Source organism: Petaurus breviceps, unplaced genomic scaffold (genome assembly GCF_028583685.1).
Source record: "Petaurus breviceps papuanus isolate PSGF00001 unplaced genomic scaffold, PetGlider_PUasm1.0 91133, whole genome shotgun sequence".
NCBI classification, from domain to species: Eukaryota; Metazoa; Chordata; class Mammalia; order Diprotodontia; family Petauridae; genus Petaurus; species Petaurus breviceps.
In genome coordinates this window covers 72245798-72266997 of record NW_027187419.1, presented here as the reverse complement: position 1 = coordinate 72266997, position 21200 = coordinate 72245798, and the positions used below count along the sequence as shown (strand labels likewise).

Sequence of the window (21200 nt, the reverse complement as noted above, 5' to 3'; positions counted from 1 at the left end):
AAACACTGGAGAACTTTGGTAAAGCATGCTGTCAAGGGATTTTGTGACAGGAAGAGATGGACTAGTCATATGACAGGAGCTAGGGATAATGGGTAGATAGCCAGAGTACTCTATTTGTACCCTCATGATGTTGGGAGAAAGCAAAGAAGGCTTCTTATATACTACTGGGTGCACCCTTTAAAACAGGTGCTTTTAACTGGGTTCCCTGAACTTTGGAAGAAAATTTTGATAATTTTCAGTGTACTTTTTTTCTTCTATAAACCTCTTTTACTTTGTGTATTTAAAAAAAACATTTTTTTTCTGAGAAATCTATAGGTTTTATCAGACTGCCAAAGGGGTACACACACACACACACACACACACACACACACACACACACACATTAAAAATCTCTGCTGGATAGGGACCTTTTGGGAGGACATCAACAGGAGCCACACAGTATATAGGCCGGCATGGATAGGTTACAGTCTACTTCTTTGGAAGAAACCCCATAATTGGTGAAAACATGGATCTATTTGAGTGTTTTAGAGAATCAGCACTGTCCCACTTCTCTGTCTTCCTTGGAACTTCCTTCTGTAAAGCTCTATGTATTTAAAAATATTTCATTGAGACTCTTTTAAAAAGATTTTTTTTCCTCTCCTTTCCCCTACAACTCTCCCTCCTCCCCATAAAAGTCTTCTCTTATAATTAATAAGGGTAGTCAGGCAAATGAAATTCATGTGTTGGTTGTGTCTGAAAACATCTCTCATTGTGTACCATTAGTCAGTTACCTCTGTCAAAGTAGAAGTATCATTCATCTTGAGTTTTCTAGAGTAGTCAAACATTATTCCATTCATCAGTCATTGAAAGTTATTTTCCTTTACTATATCGTATTAATTACATAAAATGTTCTTCTTATTTAATTTACTTCATTCTCTTTTAGTCCAAAAAAAATATTTCTGGGTTTTTCTGAATTGCAAAAGAATTGCACAGAATTTGAGAGTTGGACATTTCAGCAGCCTGCTAATCCAACTCATACAAAAAAGGAATTCCCACTATAATATTCCTGACAAGTGATGATCTAGCTTCTTCTTGAAGACTTCCAAGGAGGGGGAAGTCACCACCCGTTACACTTGTCCTCAAGGTACTAATTCCACTTTTGGACAGCTTGAATTGTTAGGAGAATTTTTATTGACATAAAGCCTAATTTGGCTGCTTCACAATTTCCACTTATTGCTCTTGGTTCCATTCTGTGGGACCAAACAGAACATGTCTAATCTTTTCTCCATATGACAGCCTTTCAAATACTTGAAGACAGTGTTTTTTGTTCTTCCTGAGTCTTCTATTCTTCAGGCCAAGTATGCCCAGGTCTCTCAACCAAAACACCTGAGTGAACTCAGGGCACTTCATCAACATAGTTGCCATCCTCTGGATACTTTCTAGCTTATCAGTAGCCTTCTTAAATCCCTGTGCCCAGAATTCAACACAATATTGCAGATGAGGTGTGATGAGGGCAGAGTAGAGTGAGACTATTATCTCCCTATTCCTAGAGGCTCTTAATGTAGCCCAAATTTCATTAGCTTATTTTTTTGCTACTATATCATGTTGTTGACTCATATTGAGCTTGTAGTCTGTGTGAACCCCTAGATCTTTTTCAGAATAACTGCCACCTCACCTTGCCTCACCAACTTTGTACTTATAAAGTTTATTTGTTTGTACCCAAGAGTAAGACTTAATATTTTTCCAAAATGAATTTCATCTTATTAAGTTCATTCCAGTACTCTAGCGGCCAGAGTCTAGCCTGTCAAAACACTTTTAGATTCTAACTCTTTTATCCAGTGTGTTAGCTAAATCTCCCATATTCATGTCATATGTAAATTTGATGAGCATTCCATTCATGCCTTTATGTACATCATTGATAAAAATGTTTAACAGCTCAGGGCCAAGAACGGATCCCTGAGGGTATTCCACTAGAGATTTTCTGCCAAACTGACTTTGAACCATCAACAACTGCTCTTTGATATCAGCCATCCTACAAGTTCTGAAGCAATCTGTTTTTATTCACCTTTAATTAATATCTCTGCATCTTCTCCCCAAGGTCAACAGGAGATATTTAAATACACCTTTGCTAAAATTAAGGTAAACTACATCCACAATATTTCTCATTTACTAGTTCAGTAATTTTTTACAAAAAAAGGAAATTAGGTTAGAGTGTTTGATTTAGTCTTGATCAAACTATGTTGGCTCTTTGAAATCATAGCTTCCTTTTTCATGTGTTCACCAGTCTTTAAGGATCCATTCTAGATTTTCCCAGGTATTGAAGTCATTCTCACTGACATACAGCTTACAGGTTTGTTTCCCCCCCCCCCCACTTTTTTTTGAAAGTTAGAAAAACATTTGCCTTCTGATATATCTTTTTTTTCAATGATCTCTCAAATATCATTGATAGTCACTCAGCAATCACATCTACTAGTTCTTTTAGAACCTGATGATGTCATTCATCTGGCCCAGGAGAAGCTGGGTGATCTCTTACTGTCTCCTTTTGTTGGATATTGACTCTATTAGTCATGCTTGTTCTGTCATCTCTGGTACAAGAATTGTTATTCTTGACAGGGAAAAAAGAAACAAAATATAAATTAAGCTGCTCTGTGTTATAGGAATGTAAATTTTTAAGATCTTCCCTGCCCCTAGGTTAATGCACCTCGAGCCTGTGGTGGGAGGCTTGTTTTTTCAGGAACGCCCACACCCTGGTGCTTTGTGATTGGGCAGTGGGTCAAGAGGGTTGTTACATTCTCTGACCCAGGAGAAGACTATATAATCTCTGATGTGAGACTTTGTTTTGGGGCTCACTTTGAGAAGTGTTGTGTGATTTGATCAGATGAGATTCTGGGCAGCTGTTGAGAGCCCCCCGGCTTTGAAAACCCAGATGTTGATGCTTCCCTCTCTGGTAACTGATTAGATATGGATGTATGTAATGGTTGGACAGTTTGGAAGACTGCTGAAATATTTCTCTGTCTTGTAACTTCTGCTTGTAACCTCTGTATACTCTGAAGTTCAGGGTGCTGACCTTTTTCCCCTGAACTAGGTAAACGATATATGTTTGATTGATTAAAGCAAGATTGTTAACCCATTTTGAGTTGCTTTCCTTTAGAAAAGCAGATCTAAGAACCTGTGTTGGCAACCACCCTGAGGACGCTGGGGTGCTTGCTGCAACACTCTGTGCTGTCAATTATTTTATCCACTCTAAGTTTTATTTGTTCTTTGATCCTCTTTTTTACTCTCTTTATCTTTAAAAAAACAAACCAAAAAAACCTTTTTGTTGTCTTTAGTTTTATTAGCATTCCTGTTGCTATTTTAATAGGAACAAAACTCACTCATATCTTTTCAAACAACAACCATCTTTCCTCCTCATTGGAATTGTCTTCAGAATTTCATTCTTAAGCATCTCCCATGCCTGGTGGACAAACTTCCATAATAGCATCTTAGTTCTTAAGATCTTGCCTATCTTTCTTTTGAACCCTATAAAATCTGCTTTCCCAAAATCTGGGGTACATTTCCAACAATGGACTAATTTCCTTTCCATTTCCATCATGAATTAAGGAAAGTCACTTCTCTCCATGGTTCCCATTATTTAAACCTAATCAAATCAGTTCCTTCCTTTTAATAAGAATTAGGTCCAGAAATGAAATTCCGTTTTGTTGGTTTCTTTACCTTTTGAAAGATTATCACTAAGGCAAATCAAAAAATTATAAGCTGCTCTTCTCTTATCAGAAGGGGAGTTACAGCAGATGCTTGGACAATTGAAATCTTCCATCAACTACATCGTGTCTTGCTTCATGTAATAATAATAATAAAAATAATAGCCAACATTTATATTACATTTACTGTGTACCAGACATTGTGCTATGTACTTTGCCAATATTCTGAACCTCACAACAATCCTGGGAGTTAGGTGCTATTATTGTCACTGAGACAAACAGAGATTAATTGACTTGCCCAGGGTCACACAGCTAATAAGTGTCTGAGACCAGACTTAAACTAGATCTTTCTAACTCTAGGCCTGGCATTCTATGCACTGTGTCAACTAGCTGCCTGTGCTTGTGTTTCAAAGATTCTACTCAGTTCTTGTCCTTTCATCTGGAGTGCTTGAAAGTTCTCTATTTAAAGACTGCTTTTCCTCTGTAAAATTATACTCAGTTGTAACTTAGAGAATAAGTTAATCTTGGTTGTAATCTCTTTCATTTTGCCTTTTAGAATATAATATTTCAAGATTGCTTATTTTCCTTAGTTACTTATTTCTTGCAATATGTATTCTAGATTTGTCCTTTTTATGGACAAAAGGACCCTATTTTTCTTTGAATTAAAATCATTTACATTCTTAAGAGACTTTTTTTAAATGATTGAAGAATTGAAAAAAGAATTGTGGTTTATGTACTTGATAGTTTCTGACTGATAATGGTTTAGGGTTTTTTTTTTACTGAAATGATTAAATCAAGACAAACATCAGTACCCCCCAAACTTAAGTTCAGTGTTGTTTCTTATACCTGTTACCTAATTCTGCATCTGCATTTTCTTTTGTTGTACATAGATTTTGACATTTTTCTTCCCATGATAGTTTTATTTTGTATTTTGTCCTCTATATGTTGCTCTTGAATCATGTAAAGGGCTATTGCTTGAAAGCCTCAAACATTCAAACTGATCACATTCAAGGAGGTGTTTCAGAATTAACTTTGTGCAAATACATGTCAGACCATTTTTAAAGATCATTTTTCTTGTACAAATTGTCAATATTTGTATTTTAAGTGAGAAATAAATGGAAAGCATCATTCTTCTTTCCTAATTTCCTAATGGCCAAAGGACACCAGACAGATTTGTGTGATGTAAAATAATAGGATTCCATAGGGTTAAATTGTCAGCATAACTTTTTGTATATTTTATTTACTAGTTACCATAGAGCTAATAGATCACTTATAATCCAGCACAGATTCTTTAATAAAAAGCCATGTCAGACTCCTTCCTTCCTTCCCTTTTCCTTCCTTCCTTCCCTTTTCCTTCCTTCCTTCCTTTTTTCTTCCTTCTTCCTAACTTCCTTCCTTCTTTCCCTTTTCCTTCCCTTTTCCTTCCTTCCTTATGTTTCCAGTGTAAAGATTATTTGCATGTTATATTCTCCCCTGATTAAAACATCCTTAGATTGCCATACTTGGTTTGGGGGGCCACATTTTAAGAAAAATTTCAAACTGCAGCATATGTGGAACAGAACAATCAAAATGGAGAAGACATTCAAAACCATATTAAACAGTGGCATGGTAGGACAGTAAATGGAGAATATTTAGAAGAGAACAACCGGGATGGGGAGAATCACAAAACTATGTCAAACAGTAACAGTTAAAGAAGCTAATGAGGTAAAACCTGGAGAAGAGAAAGTAGTAGAAAATGATATCTGTCTTTTAATTTTGGAAAGGCTGTCATGAAAGAGAAGTTAAATTTATTCTTTTTAGCTCTAGACTGCAGGCCAGTAATCAAAGAGTAGGGAACTACATTGAGGCAACTCTGAACTCAGCATAGTTACCTAAAAGTAGAAATAATTATCCCCAGAGATAGTGAGGTCTGTCACAACAAGCCTTCAAAGGGAGGCTGGGTGTTCATTTGTTGTGTTGTTATATAAATGAAGATTTGTGCTTTAATTTGGGTTTGAAATAGATTTTTCTTAGACTTTACCCTTCTAGAACTCTGAGGTTGTATTTTTTTAAATTATAATAATTTGTTCTCTACTAATGCAAAATGACCCTTCTCAGGTCATGGCTAAATAAATTTCCTTCAGGATTGCTTCTTGTTCGGTGTATGTGAGGCTTTCATCCAAAGATGATAGAAGTGGTAGAAAGGATGTACAAAATGTATGGTGACTATGTTCTCTGCAAGGTAATAGCAATGGCAACTTCTGTTTCTACTGGGGCTTTGATAGGAATCTTCTTATTGCCTAGCAAAGGCTTTAGGGCAAGCTAGCACCACGTGAGTTGCCCACTATAAATAAATCAAGTCTCACTTAACAGTCCTTGGTGACTAAACCCTTAACAAAGAAAATAGACATATTTCCATGAGAATGACTAACAAGCACAATAGAAATATTAAACTTGTCGCAGATATATGTAAATAAATTTGTAAATTTTGGGTAATGAAAAAAGTGAACTAGAGATCCTAATATAAGAAGGCAGACTTGACCTCATATAGGACTTATGACTAAATATATGACTAGGAAAGAGTATTCCTTGTTCAAAAGGAATAGAATCATTTAAGTGTTTTATTGTGCACATACCTTTTGAGTATGAGTTGGACTAGAAGCCACGAGATCCCTTCCAACTCTCAAATTCTGGGACTGTGATTCTGAGAATAGATTTTTAAAAGATGAGAAGACAGTTGAATGGCATATGTTGTGTGTGTGTGTGTGTGTGTGTGTGTGTGTGTTTTGTTTTTGCTTTTTGGAGGGCAGTTGGGGTTAAGCGACTTGCCCAAGGTCACATGGCTAGTTTTTGTGTTAAGTGTCTGAGGGCCGGATTTGAACTCAGGTCCTCCTGACTCCAGGGCCAGTGCTCTATTCACTGAGCCACCTAGCCACCCCTGAATATCATGTTAAGAAGATTAGTGAGAATAGTCACAAATCAGAAAGGAATATAATATAGTAAACTCTATTTAAATGAACATCACTTAGGGAGAGGAAAACCTAGAAACAGTAGTATTGTTGCAGGAATATACTATAGACTAGCTGGGCAGAAGGAGGAAATAGATGAGAAATTCGTAAAACAAATCATGAACATGGTATATAGGTATTATGGATTATTGATTAGTATTTCAGTTGTTGGAACTCTCTATCAAAAGCAGAGACACTGATGAATTCTTCATTTGCCATAATGATTTAAAGGAAAAGAGCTTGGTATAGTAGACTATTCTTGGAGTCAGGACTGACTATACTTGGATAGATAACAGAGAATGAACATGAGTGTCATAATGTCTGTTAAGAATAGCCATGGGGTGAATAGAGCACCAATCATGGAGTCAGGAGGACCTGAATTCAAATCCAACCTCAGACATTTAACACTTACTAGCCGTGTGACCTTGGGCAAATTACTTAACCCCAATTGCCCTAAAAAAAAAAAAAAGAATAGCCCTGGGTACAAGTCCTGCCTCTGACAAGTACTAGCTACACAGTGGGGAAGTCATTTACCTTTCCAGGAACCCAGGCAATTCTGTAAGACTTAAGTTACAAATGAATTGCTGACTGATACTGGTAAAGAAAAGTTTCCATCAAATCATGAGCAATTATTAATAATTTATTATGTGTCAAGCATTATGTTGGCCACTGGGAATAAAAATTTAAAAAGTCTCTGTCTTCAAGGAGCTTGTATAGTAGAGGAGGATATAATATGTGAGTATATATGTGCATACAAATATATACACGAACACAAAATAGATATAAAGTGATTTTAATTTTGGGGTGGGAGGTAGTAGGTAGGAGATTAGGAAGGCCTTCATGTAGAAAAAGGTGAATTGAGTTGAAGAAAATGAAGGATTTGAAGAGGTAGAAGTGAGAGTGGACTGCATTTCAGGTATGGAGGACAGACATTACAAAGACATGGAGAATGGAAGTAAAGTGTTTATGAGGACCAATAAGGACAGTTTGACTGGACCATAGAGTGACCGAAAAGATGAAAAGTAATAAAACTGGAAATGTAGGTTGGAGCTAAGTTGTGAAGGGCTTTAAATGTCAAACAGGAGTTGTTAACCATAGACATAATATGTAGCCCCTGGATTTTATTGAATAATAGAGGAATTATATGAGGTCTGCACTGTGTTTTAGGAAAATCACTTTGGCAGCTATGGGGAAGACAGATCAGAGTGGGACAGACTTGAGACAGGAAGAGAAGGACCATGTAAGAAATAATGAGGGTCTGAATTAGGGTGGTGACCATACGAATTAGAAGACAAAGTTGGATATAAAAGATGTTTGAAGGTAGAAATATCAACATTTGGCAAGTGATTGGATACACAAGTGAGCGAAAGTAGAGAATTGGCAAAGATACCAGGAGTTCCCTGTACTAATGAAATTACAGATCTAGGACAAAGAAAATCTTTATAAGGTAGTGGAAGCAATAAGTAAAGCTACTATTTTAGACCTAATTCTAACCAACAAAGAAGAAGTGGCAGCTAAAGAGAAATTATGAAAACCTAGTAGACAAGTAACCATTTTATCTTAGAATTTGTGATAGAAAATGAGAGAAAATACAGGCATAATCTGACATGTACCTTAGATTAGGGGAGAGTAGCTTTCAGAGTTCAGATGAAAAATAGGTGTATCTCATGATGTAAATTTCATGATGTAAAATTCAATAGCAGAAGTTGGTCCAACAGGGATGGAAACTTCCCAAGAATAAAATTCTAACTATATTGCTTCCATGTGGAAGAAAAAAAGTAATCTAAAGAGAATGATGTAGAAATGTAAAGAAATCATCATTTTTTTAAAGGCATGAATGAAAGGATAGGTAACTGAGAATGAATATGATTGTCATAACATCAGATAAGAATGGTTCAGGACACAAATATGTTAGGATTCAGATCCATTTCCAGTAGATAAGTGGTCAGAAGATATGAACAGATTTTTCAAAAGAAATTAAAATCGCTAATAACAAAAGAAAATGGAAATGTTAACAATCCTAAATTATTCCTGAACACCATAAGCTAATGAAGATATTAAAATATGGGAAAACTCATTGTTGGAAGGGCTGTGGGAAGATAATATGCTCATTAACTTCAGGTGGAGTTGTGAGTTGGATTACATGTTCTGGAAAGCAGTTTGGAAGTGTGTAAGAAACATTGGTAAATTTTTCATAAACTTCAACACTGAGATCCCACTACTGGGAAAATATCATGAGCAAGAAAAAGACCCATGTGTATTCACAACAACATTACTTCTTTTTTAAAAAGAGGCGAAATATGTACCCTACTATTGGGGAATAGAGAAATGAAGTAGGATATATGAATGTAATACATTATTTCATGGTAAGGAATGACAGCTATAAAGGATTTAAAGAAAAATTTGAAAGAGTTGTTTGAAGTGATGATGAAGAGAAACAAGTCAAAAGGATGATATATAGTGATGTTAACCATGTAAATAAAGTTAACGTGAAGAGAAAACAGATCCTGGTCAAATGCAATGGTCAATATTGATAACTTTCTTCAACTGCCAAAGTTGAAGGACAGTCTTTCTGTTAATAATAATTGGGGGGACAAAGTAATATACTTTTAAAGGGGGTTATTTGGGTATTGGAAGTATTCATTGTCGAAACAAAATGTATCATTTTCTTAAATAAAAGTATCAGGAGTTCTATACTCGGACTCAAGGCTAGTGGATGCCAAGGACGATGAAAAAAAAAGTTTTAGCTGCTTTGGTACCAAGAAGAGGATCAAAGAAGAAATAGAACTGTTTCTTGACATAGATGGGTTGGTGATAATGGATAACAGTAAAAGAACAGAACTACCCAATTCTTATTTTGCTTCTCTTTGCCAAAGAGAATAATTTTTGGACACAAAGGATAGTACAAAAAATAGTTAACAGGAAAATTAATTCCAAAATAAATAAGAAGATGGCAAAAGACCACCTAACTACTCCTTCTGAGTTCAAGCCTTCACCTCCAGACAAATAACATGGGGTGTTTCATTGGGTATAATTTCTGAAGATCTGATACTGATCTTCCAAAAATCATGGAGAGCTAGAGTGATGCCATAAGACTTAGGGAAGGATAGAAATTGTCCCATTTTCAAAATCCTCAAAAGAAACATTTGTACTCTTCAAATTATAGATTAATGAGTTTAACTTTGATTCCTGGTAAAAATTCTAGAACCTATAATTAAGGGAATGGTTTGTGATTCTTTAGAAAAATGTATGGGTTACAATCAGTAAGACCTGGTATGATCTTATTAAAATATGCCACATCAGACTAAATGAAGTTCCCTTTTGACTGATAATTACATAGATTTATTATACACATATTTTAGCAAACCATTTCATAAAATTTCTATCTTTTGGGAAAAGACAGAGCAATGAGTGTGTTGAAATTGGTATTCAAAGACTTGAGTGAAGGAGTAGTGCCAGTGTCAGCTTGACAATGCAGGGAGAACTCTTACAGAATGTCCCAAAGAATCTGACCTTGGCTCAGTTTTCAGCATTTTTATCAGTGACTCAGATGAAGTAATGACACAAAAAAACTTTGACAAGCTAAAACAAGTAAAATCTAATCTAGTGAAATTTGATGGGGATAAGCACAAAAGTCCTACATTTGGGTTCAAAGAGTCAACTATGAAAGCATAGGATGGACTACACAGACTAGACAGCCATCAATATGGAAAAAAGATCTGAAAGATGTTATATAGATATGGTATGAATCAATAGTTTATTAAATGGCAGCTAAAAGAGTAAATTCCATCTTAGGCTGCATTAATAAGAAAAGTTGCCAATATAAAAGTGGTGATAGTACAGTTAGACTTTATCCCAGTCAGATGACATAGGGAGTATCATGTTTAGTTTTATGTACCACATCTTGTGAAGGATATTATTAAGCCAACACCCATTTAGAGGAGGATAACTGGATTGGAGTGGAAACTGAAAACTACATGAAAGGAGAACAAGTTGAGGGAACGGGTTTAGTGTAGAGACTTCAGGGGGACACTGTCTCGAACTATTTACAGGGGTGTCTTGGAGAAGAATAATTAAACTCGTCCTACATGTTCATAGGGAGTAGAAATAGAGGCCGTGGTTGGAATTTGCAAAAAGGCAGATTAAGGTTTGATGTAAAGGAAAGCTTCCATACAATTTGCCTTCCAAAAGTGGCATGGTCTACTTCGACAGGTGCTGGTTTACTCATCACAGGAAGTTTTTAATCAGACTATGTGACTACTTGCCAGGGATCTTGTAGAGGGAATTCCTATTCAGGTACACATTTGAGTAGATGACCCTTCCCTAGCTTTCATTGTTCTCTACTTTTGAGAATGTAAAAAGGTCCAAAGATGCAGAGGATCGATCCCTTCTCTTCATTTTCCCTATTAATGCCATCCCAAGTGTAACTTTCAGGGTACACATTGATATAAATAAATGCACATTCATTGTCATTTGAACTTTAGAGGAACCCTGCAAAAGTCAGTGCAAATATCTGTTCTCATTTTACATATCTGAAAATGGGATTCTGAGAAGTCAAGTGCTTTCCCTTAGATCCCAAAGCTAGTAAGTGGAGTTTCTTAATGGGGTGTATAGTTTGCTTGGAATCAGAGTTTGATACGAGCCTCAAAGGCTTTCTAGTCAAATCAATGCCCCAAATATGGAGTCCTCTATAGTATCCCGAAAAGAGCCTTAGATTTGAAGTCAAAAGACTTCGGTTTTAAATTCAACTTTACTACTAACTACTACTATGTGACTCATCATTGCTTGGCCTCTTTTTTTAATGAATTTATTTATTTTTTAGTATTCAACAATCATTCCCACAAGCTTTTGAGTTACAAATTTTCTCCTCATCTTCCCCCTAACCCCCACCTAAGATGGCAAGCATACTGAATACCCCTTCCCCCAATCTGCCCTCTCTTTTGTCCCCCGATACCCCCCTTACTTTCTTGTAGGGCAAGATGAATTTCTGTACTCCATTTGACCTCTTTTTCTTTATCTGAAAAATTAGGGTATCAGACAAGATGATCTAAGATCTCAATCCTGTAATATCAAGTAACATTCTAGCCAAGTTACTTTTCCTCTTGAAGCTTCAATTTGATCAGTTATAAAATAAAGAACTGGATTTAGATCATCCCTGTGGTCTTCAGACTCTGAAACTACTCTCTGCCAGGGTTCCTAATGGTCTATCAATTGCAAATCTGATGACCTTTTCTCCATTCTCATCTTGTTCAACCACTCTGCAACATCAGATGCATTGACTACCTCTTATCCTGTATATGCTCTCTCCTCCAGATTTTCATAAACACCATTTTCTCTTTTTTTCTACTTCTACTTAACTGATTCTTACTTCTTAGTTTCCTTTTCGGGTTCATCATTCATATACTTCCTAATTGTGGATGTACTCCAAGCTTCTTCTCTATATATACTTTTAGTGATTTCATCAACTCATATGGTTTTAATTATGACCTCTCTGAAAATAATTCTCGTCTATATATCTAGCCCCAATCTCTTTCCAGAACTGCCATTATGCATTTCCACTTCCTATTAGACATTTCAAATTGAATATTTCATACACAATGAAAATGTACCATGTCTGAAACAGAACTCATCATCTTCTGAACTTCCCTATTTCTGTTGAAAAAATAACCTTCCAGTCACTAAGGGCTGTAACAATAGTGTTGTCTGTAACCCTTTACCATCTCTCCCCCCATAAATCCAGTCAGTTGCTAAATCTTGGCGTTTCTATCTCCACATCTTTTCTCACTTATGTTTCTTTCTCTCTACTCCCCTGGCCACCATACTAGTTCCAGTTGCTAGCACTTCTTATTTAGACCATTAGGTCATTGGTCTCCCTATCTCAAACTGCTACATTCAGCTTCCATAATAATTGCCAAAATTATTTTCCTGCAGCTTATGTATGAACATGTCATTCCTCCAGTCAATAAACTTAAATGGCTTCCTTTTGCCTTTAGGTTCATTCAACAAGCATCCACTATTCAGCTACTATGTGTCAGGCACTAGGGACACAAGTGCAAAAAATGAAACAATCCCTGCTCACTAAGGTTGGATATAAATTCTTTGGCTCTTGAAGCCTTTCACTACCTCTCAGAAGCCTATTTTTCTAACTTTATTATATAACTTATACTTTCCTTCAAGTATTTTATAGGCTGGCCAATCTGGACCTCTTGCTCTTCCTCGTAACACTCCCATTTCCTATTACCATATCTGTGCACAGACTGTTTCTTACATTTGGAATGCACTCCTTCCTCACCTCTATTACCCAGAACTCTTTGTTTTCTTTAAAACTCAGCTCAAGCACCACATTCCACATAGAGCTAGCCCTTATAATACTTTGTATTTTTTTTTGGCCATTTTTTTTTATGTGTTGTGTTGCCCATTAGAACTTTGAGGAACCTTTTGATTCTTTTTACTTCAGTGCCTAGTATATAGTAAATGCTTCATAAATGCTTGCTTGGGTATTGTAAATAAATGGTCTTCTAGTCTCTGAATACTTAAAATTAGAGAGAATTCACTATTCCTTGATGCAACCCATTCCATTTTGGTATAACACTAATTGGAAGCTTTTCCTGATGCTTTATAATTTTTACCCATTAGTCTTTGTTGAGTCAAGTTGAACAGCTTCAGACCTTTTTGTATTCTGACTCTGTTTTACAGAGTTAGCAGCCCCCAGCTTCAGCAGAGCTCAGATTATAGATTTAGGCACTATAGAGACCATCTAGTGCAACACCCTCTTTTTATAGATGAGGAAGCTAAGGCCTAGGGAGGTTAAATGACTTGTCCAAAGTCAAACATATAATAATTGTGAGATACAGGACTTGAATCTAGGTATTCTGATTCTAGAGCTAATGTTCTTTCCAGTCCACCATGCTGCCTGCCTTTCTGTACCAGATTATCTAATCCTTTGTAAAATCATTGATTAAAAATGTTGAACACAACAGAGCTTTGGGTTCCCATTAGAAACTTCCCTTCAGATTAATATCCATTCCTTTAAATCTTTTTAAGCATCTCCACTTTTTCTCCATCATCAAAGTAAATTTTAATGGTGTTGCCGTAATTTCATTACTGACAGCCTTCCACTGCTCGTGAGGTAACTTTTACCCTATCTATTATGTCACTGAACTTTGAAAAGAAATCTGCTCTTCTAAAGTCATATGTACAACTTCTGACCATACCTAGCATTTCCCTTCTTATCTGTTGTAAAGTTGTGTATTGTTTAGTCACTGCTTCCCAGGGTTCTGATCATTTGCCCTTCATTCTGCAGAACCATTTAACTGATTAAAATCAAGTCTACAATAGCAATAAGAGAATGACTTGCTATAATTTCTGAAATATGGACTCATCAGCAAGACAAGTTTAAGCATTTGTAAGCTGTCCAGAGAGCTGAAGTCTCCCATCACAACTATATTCTATCTCCATGGTAGTTATGTGAGCTGTCAGGAGCTTATCATCCACTTCCCATGGTTGGCATGGATGTCTGTAGTGTACACCCCCTATCATAACACTTCTTTTCACTTTCTTTAATCTTCATTCTAATTCAGGCTTCCCTCCTAAGGTTCATAAGATTTCCACAGAGGCAAAGAGATCTGTTACCTTGCTACTTTGATTCTCTAACACAGTCTATTCCTTTTGAATAGTACCAGTATTTGAATGTACCAGGGGGAAAAACGTGAGGCATAGTATAAAGAAAATGAACCATAATCTTTTAAGTATAACAGGTCAGAGTTTTAGTTGTTTACATTAACAAATTATTTTTTTCTTTTCTATTAAAGGTAATTCTAGCTCCACCTCACAAAATGCTGCTGGTGATATGTATAAGATTATTCCCACTGAAATGCTTTCTCTTAATTCTTTACACGCTGATCAGTCTGTCAGATATTATGCCAAAGTTGTTCCTTCTTATGAAGCCACTGCCTTAACAAATCAGAATTTTTCGATTAATTTTTCATCTGTTTTGCCAAAAGTCTCAAGACTTCCTTCTCACTACTACAGCTCTGCTTTGGGTCAGACCTGTCCACAACATCACAAATGCCTGGTAAGTCTTTTAGTTGTGGCTTCCTCATTAATTAAAGAAATAAACCAGGTTTGACTCTTTCCTAGCTTTGCTAGTAGATGTGCCATAATAAGAGGTTATATATAGCACTTTATGTCTCATTACATACTTTACTTGATTGAACTATATGATGTAAGAGCCTGACTTACAGCAGGTAAGTGATGGAAACCTTGAAGTAAATATTAGGAAACAGGTTCAGAGAAACTGAGACTGGCTTTTAGTCACATAGCTAGTGTCAGAGCCAGAACTCAAAACCAAATGGGTTTATTACACATTCGATGCTCTTTGCACTACATCACGATTTTGCTTTACATTTTCAATTTTCTCAGAAGTTGCCCTGTCAAATAATGGATGGGCTGCCTTCTAAATTTACTTAAGCTAAACTAGCTAAATTAATTATTTAGTTCTTCAGTTCTGTAAAATGAGAGATTTGCACTAGGTGACTTCTAATGTCCCTTCTAGACCAGAATCTTTCAGATGATATAAAATCAAGGGGCATGGTCTCTGTATTAAAAAAAAAAAAAGACAACATGGAATAATTAAGCAATGGACTTTTGAAATTTAAGAGTGGTGAATCTAAATATGGCTGTGCCATATGGGCTTGAACTTGCTATTTGGTTTTTGTGATTAGATGGGAAGAGGCCCAATCTAAAATAAATTTTTTCTTCAGCCACATTTGTATTCTCTCCAGAGGACCCCTGCTTTATCACTGCACCTGTACAGTGGTGCTACATTTCCCTTTCATTGGAAGACTTGTCCAATTCTTCTCTTTTCATTTTGGCTACCAGTACTACTTCCACTCCACTCTAACTTTGGGTTTCCACTCCCTTATAGGACCAATCAAATTCTAGGACTAGAAAAGGACCTTACAGATGATTTTTTTCCAGTCTCATCAAAGTAGAAAACTGAGGCTCAGAGAGGTTAATTAATTAACTCACATTTATACAATTAAAACTGGCAGGACTTGGGACAAACTTTGATCTTCTGACTCTTTACTCCAATGTCCTTTCCACCATATCACAATTATTTCTAATCCTATTTAGGGGCTAAAAAGACTACACAACTATCAATTTACCAACCAGTTATCTGAGTAAAAGGAGAACATTTCCCAGAGTAGCTTCTCTGGTGTTTGAGGTAGACCCAAACCTGGTTGTCCTACAGAAATAAAGAAGTTTGATTTAACTACTATATTGCTTAATTTAAATGTATGTAAAATTGAGAAAATGCTGATTTTTTTTCACAAGAGAATAAGAGGAAAAAAGCTTAAGAAAATAATTGTAAAGATTTTGTAAAATAGGAAGTAACATATTTGACAATAATGTTGCTAAATGTTGTTAAGAATGCAAAGAGTTGGGGTGGCCAGGTGGCTCAGCGAGTAGGAGCACCGGCTCCAACGTTGGGATGACCTGGGGATCAAACCTGGGCTTGGATACTTGGCACCCACCTAGAAACACCTGGCTGTGTAACCTTGAGCAAGTTACTTAACCCTGATTGCTTTAAAAAAAAAAGAGTTGCTAATAAATTGTGATTAGTGGATATCAGTATAGAAGACAGTGTATTATGGTAGAAAAATTACTGGGATTATAGTCAGAGGACCTGGCTCAAAAAATAACTCAGTTGTTTACCAAACCAATGACCTTGGGAAAATCCTTTTGCCTTTCAGAGCTTCAGTTTCTCCATTTGTAAAATGAGAAGAGAGGTATACTTCTTGAATCAGCTTATGAAATATAGTTTAAAAAATTAAGTTGTGAAAAAATATAGTTGTGGGGGAAAACACATTTAGTATACCTTAGTGTTTTTACAATGTGAACCATTCATTATAATTTCTCCTTTCATTGGTGCGCTGAAAATTCTTTGTTTTCATAGACAATCATTTTACTAAGAACGTTTCAAAATAATTGTTTCTGAATTATATTTTAGTGTTTAGCTTTAATGTCACAAATAATACATTTTTTTTAAATGATATGTACTTTGCTTTCTGTGAATCTCAGGGAGTGTGTGTGTGTGTGTGTGTGTGTGTGTGTGAGTGTGTGTGAGTGTGATAGACAACTGGAATAACAAGGATTAAATGATTTTTGTTTTTCCTCTCTGCAGCATCAATCTTGGGCATGTTAAGGGAGACTTCTTGAACTCCATGCTCTTCAGTAAGCATGGAGTAATTTAGTAACAGCCATATTTCAACAATTCACAAAGAACAGCTCAAACAGCATTCCTGAATCAGCACCTAAGAACTGGATTCTTAGGGATTTGGATTGTATTCCTCTTGGAAAGACCCTAGTGTTTCACATATTGGAGGGCAGTCACAGAGGTGTGCTTGCTGCATCTTTTCCACACTCATCTTCAAATAACTATTTCTCACTTAATATGGCTCATCCAGACAACTCCAAGACAAATGAAAAAAATGGTGGCCTGTACTAGCTAAGCCATAGTTCTTAAAAAAATTTAAAGGGGTGTGTATGTGTGTGGGGGGAAAGATTTAAATGATTGAAGGGGGAATTATCGAAATTCAAAAGCCATGTAGACTTGAGACTATTGCTAAAGCTAGGAATGGTAACATGGATAGCTGGATCATTGGCAAACCTAGGATTATTGAACATAAACATTGTACCTGCTTAAATTATAGATAGACAGTATAGCATGCCTTATGTTTGATCTTAGAAGATTCCTTCCACTTCTAACATTCTGTATATAATTAGTGTAGTGGAAGGGCTCAATTAACCTAATTCAGGGGTGGAAAACCTGTGGCCTTGAGGCTGAAGTTTCCCCACCTCTGGGCTCTAAAACCTGTAATTTGTCTTGGGAGTGACACCTTCATACCTTGTTGAAAATCAGTACAACTAGTGCACTGAAATCCAGTGGCACTAGCTTTTCTAGGTTTAGGAATTCAGAGACTGTCTCTAGCCTAAAATAAGACATTAACTAAGAAATGTGTTTCTTTCACCTTTGACTATTATATTTGTTATTTCAAATGTGTTCATTTTTGTATTTCATTGTATCTTGTGTGAAATGATAGGCAGTAAATGCCTCTTTCTTATTCTTATGCCAAAGTTCAATGCTGCTTTGATTTTCTTGTTTTTTGTCTCTTCCCCCTAAATTCAAATGTTGAAATGAAGAAGGGGAAAGAGTTTGCTTTGAATTTTATTGAAGTGTTTCTATTCCTGATATATATTATACTTGTTATTGCTAAGGAAAATATTCAGTTTGAACTCTATACTAAAATAATCTAGCACTTCTAGTGAATAAGGATCCCCTTCATTATGAAGCACTATAGAGTAAACAAACTTATTTTTACTAGCTTTTCATTTGAGAAAAAAGATTTTAAAATAACCTAATTTTAATACTTATGTTATATACCTTTTCTTGGAGAAAAGTTAAAATTATGGAATCAACAAACATCTGACAAATGATGCAGGCTTACTGAGAAAATAGATTTTCCCCCTAGCATGTGAAGTTTATTGATGAGTACAAAAATAGTTTTGCAATATATATTCAGTCCCGAAAGCCATCAGCTTTCAAAACGAAGTGTTGTAGGCTTTTCAGAGAAACTTTGTTGGAATACCCTACCCTTATCTCTTGGTTCCTGACATGTAAAATATGCATGTGACATTTCTTGCTATTAAAACATTTGTTTGGGTGTTTTAGTTCTCTTCAGAGTGGACCAAGATGAGCAACTTAAAGTTAAGACTTCCATGAACAGGAAAAATATGGCCAAAATGTGGTTTTTATTAACTCCCAATATGTCTCCTGCTTTTTTGTCCCCATGTTTCTCTACAGCTGCTCTCAGTGGAGTAAATTTATACCCATTCATTATCTCAGCTCTAATTCAACAAGCCAGAGTCATTACTGTGAGCTTTAATGGTGTATACACATTATTTTGTCATAATGGGATTCCAGTATAATGAATTCGACTGCTTCAAGTTAAAAATGTCATCCTAGCAAATAGGCCTGTAAGCCTCTAGCCATAAGGAGAATGGCGATGTTTTGTATAAAATTTAAAAGTTGTTATTAAATAATAATTTTCTTTAAACAATGAAAAATGTGTGATGATCTTGCCTAAAAAACAAGTAGAGCTGTAGTCTTTAGGTTCTAGTATTTTTTTCTGCATCTAACTATCGCTTCATCTCACTACCAAGACACTAGTCTTGGACCAAAGTGTCTGATACAAAAAAGAGAAAGTACCTATTCAGTCTGCCTTCAACTTATCAGATCTCTGACATAGTGACTATATATGTCTATGCAATGGAACCAGGTTATATCATTTTTATTCTTTACAACTCATGAAACTCCTTTTGACCAGAATACTTCCCAGTCTTTCTCTTCCAGGCATCAATTTTGAGGTGTGCTATATGCATGATGTTAATTATAATACCATTTTCTGAATTAAAGTGTTGGAATAAAAGTTTAATAATTCATTATTTGTTTTTTCAAATTATTATGAGTAACAAGAAATAAATAAACAAGTACTGAGAAAAGTATTCACTTCACTGACTTGTATTTACCAGCATGTCTTTGTAGTTAGATTATTTTTTTAAAGCAATGTTATAAGGATATTCCCCATGTACATGACTTTAGGCATCTTATAAAGAACAGGAATTAATCCACTTTGTATGCTTGGTATGTGATGTTTTTAACAGGTTTTCAGTAGTCTTAGGCAGTGGGGTAAAAATTGGAGGGTGATAGATGTTCATTGGAGCAGCATGAAGTTGGTTATCCATTAGTCATCAGGATTAACTCTACACTAAACAAACATTTATTAATTAGATAATATAGATGAATAAAACACAATTTCCTTTTTCTCAAGAAACTTACAGTCCATTAGGGGAGATAAAATAAGTGTGGCTTACAAAAATTATCTGGTGCTGAAATGTGTGTGGGTGTGGGGGGATAAACTTGATTTAGGGTCAGGATGTCGGGGTTTGAATAAAAATTCTGCTACTTTCAAACTTGGATAAGTAACTTAACTTCCATTGGCATCAATTTCCTCACCTCTCAGATGAACAAGTTGGACTGGAATGATCACTAAGCTTTCTTCCAGTTCTTGATATTAGACTAAAATCATGAAAGTGTCCAAGAGGGAGATGATAGACCTGCTGTGCTTCTACCCTTGTCAGACCATATCTGGAATATCACTTGCAGTTCCAGGCACTACATCTTAGGAGGAACATTGGTAACCTGAACACATCTAGAGGAGGGCAAAGAAGATGCATGCTATCTTGAAATACTTACAAGGCTGTTATGAGAAAGAATGATTGGAATTAGTCTACCTGTCCAGAGAAGTTGACTAGGATCAATGGGCAAGAGTTTAAGGAAATTTCAGCTATTTAAGGGAAAAACTTCTTCCAAAACTGTCTGAAAGCAAAGTAGACTGCTTTTAGAAGTGCTAAATTATTAAAGGGTTAAATTATTAAGGGCACTATTAGAGGTATTTAAGCAGAGTCCAGATGACCATTGTTGGGGGTATTGTGCAGAGAATTCATTCTTGGTATAGGGTTTAGACCAAATTACCTGCTGATACTGAGATTCTTTGATTTGCTGATTACTGATGTTCATGAGTAGTTTAAAATGACGGGTAGAAACTAGATTTCAGGAGTTAAATATTAAGGAGTAAGTGGAATGGCATTACCCTCAGGAGTCAAGAAGACATGAGTTAAAAGTCCAATCTCCTATAAGTACTGACTGTTACCTTCAGCAAATCATTTAACCCCTAGTGCCATAGGTATTCTTTCCTATACCAATGAAATCTGATCCAAAAAAATAGTAAATAGTAAAGTTAAGTCAGTAAAGAGAAAAAAAGAAAGAACAGTAATGCCATAGTGTAGCACAAAGTAGGGTTATTTTTGGATTTATTAACAGCAGAGGAAGAGCTGGAATTTTATTTAAAAGAAAAATAACCTCTCAGTATGAATCAGACCTCACATTTATGAGTACCAAAATGATTATTCCCTTAAGAAAAATGGTCTACAGAACCAGGAAAATCTGTTCACAATTACAGATGCAGCATATGTGTGATGACCAACTTTGATAGACTGGATTCTTCTCAGCAATGCAGGGTTATAATACAACTCCAAAAGACTCATGATGGAGAGAGATGTCTACACTCAGAGAAAGAAGTAGAACAGAGTTTGAATGCAGATTGAAGCAAATTACCTGCTCCCTTTCTTTTTCTTGTTTGGTTCTGTTTCCTCTTTCCCATTATTCATTCCATCCATTACAATCCTTTATAACCTGACTAATTTCTAATGTGGAAGTATTTGCAGATCCTATACTTGATTGCATGCCACCAAGGCACCAGGGGGGGGGGGGAGGAAGAGATGGAGGGGGATAAAATTTGAAATTCAAGGGATTGTGGAACTGAATCTTATCAACTAAAAGTAAATTAATAAAGATTAATAAATTAATTAAAAATAATTAAAGATTAATAAATTAATAAAAAAATTTAAAAAG

The 21200-nt window shown here is 35.7% G+C and overlaps 1 protein-coding gene across 1 annotated transcript in view; it reads left to right on the top strand.

The window, feature by feature from the left end:
• Nucleotides 1–19203, top strand: part of SOHLH2 (spermatogenesis and oogenesis specific basic helix-loop-helix 2) — a 68835-nt gene extending 49632 nt beyond the window's left edge. The window contains exons 10-11 of the mRNA XM_069079707.1: nt 14476–14738; nt 16851–19203. Coding sequence (XP_068935808.1) covers nt 14476–14738; nt 16851–16871 — 284 coding nt within the window. The 3' untranslated portion in view covers nt 16872–19203. The remainder of the gene's footprint in view (nt 1–14475; nt 14739–16850) is intronic.
• Nucleotides 19204–21200: the final 1997 nt, after the last annotated feature.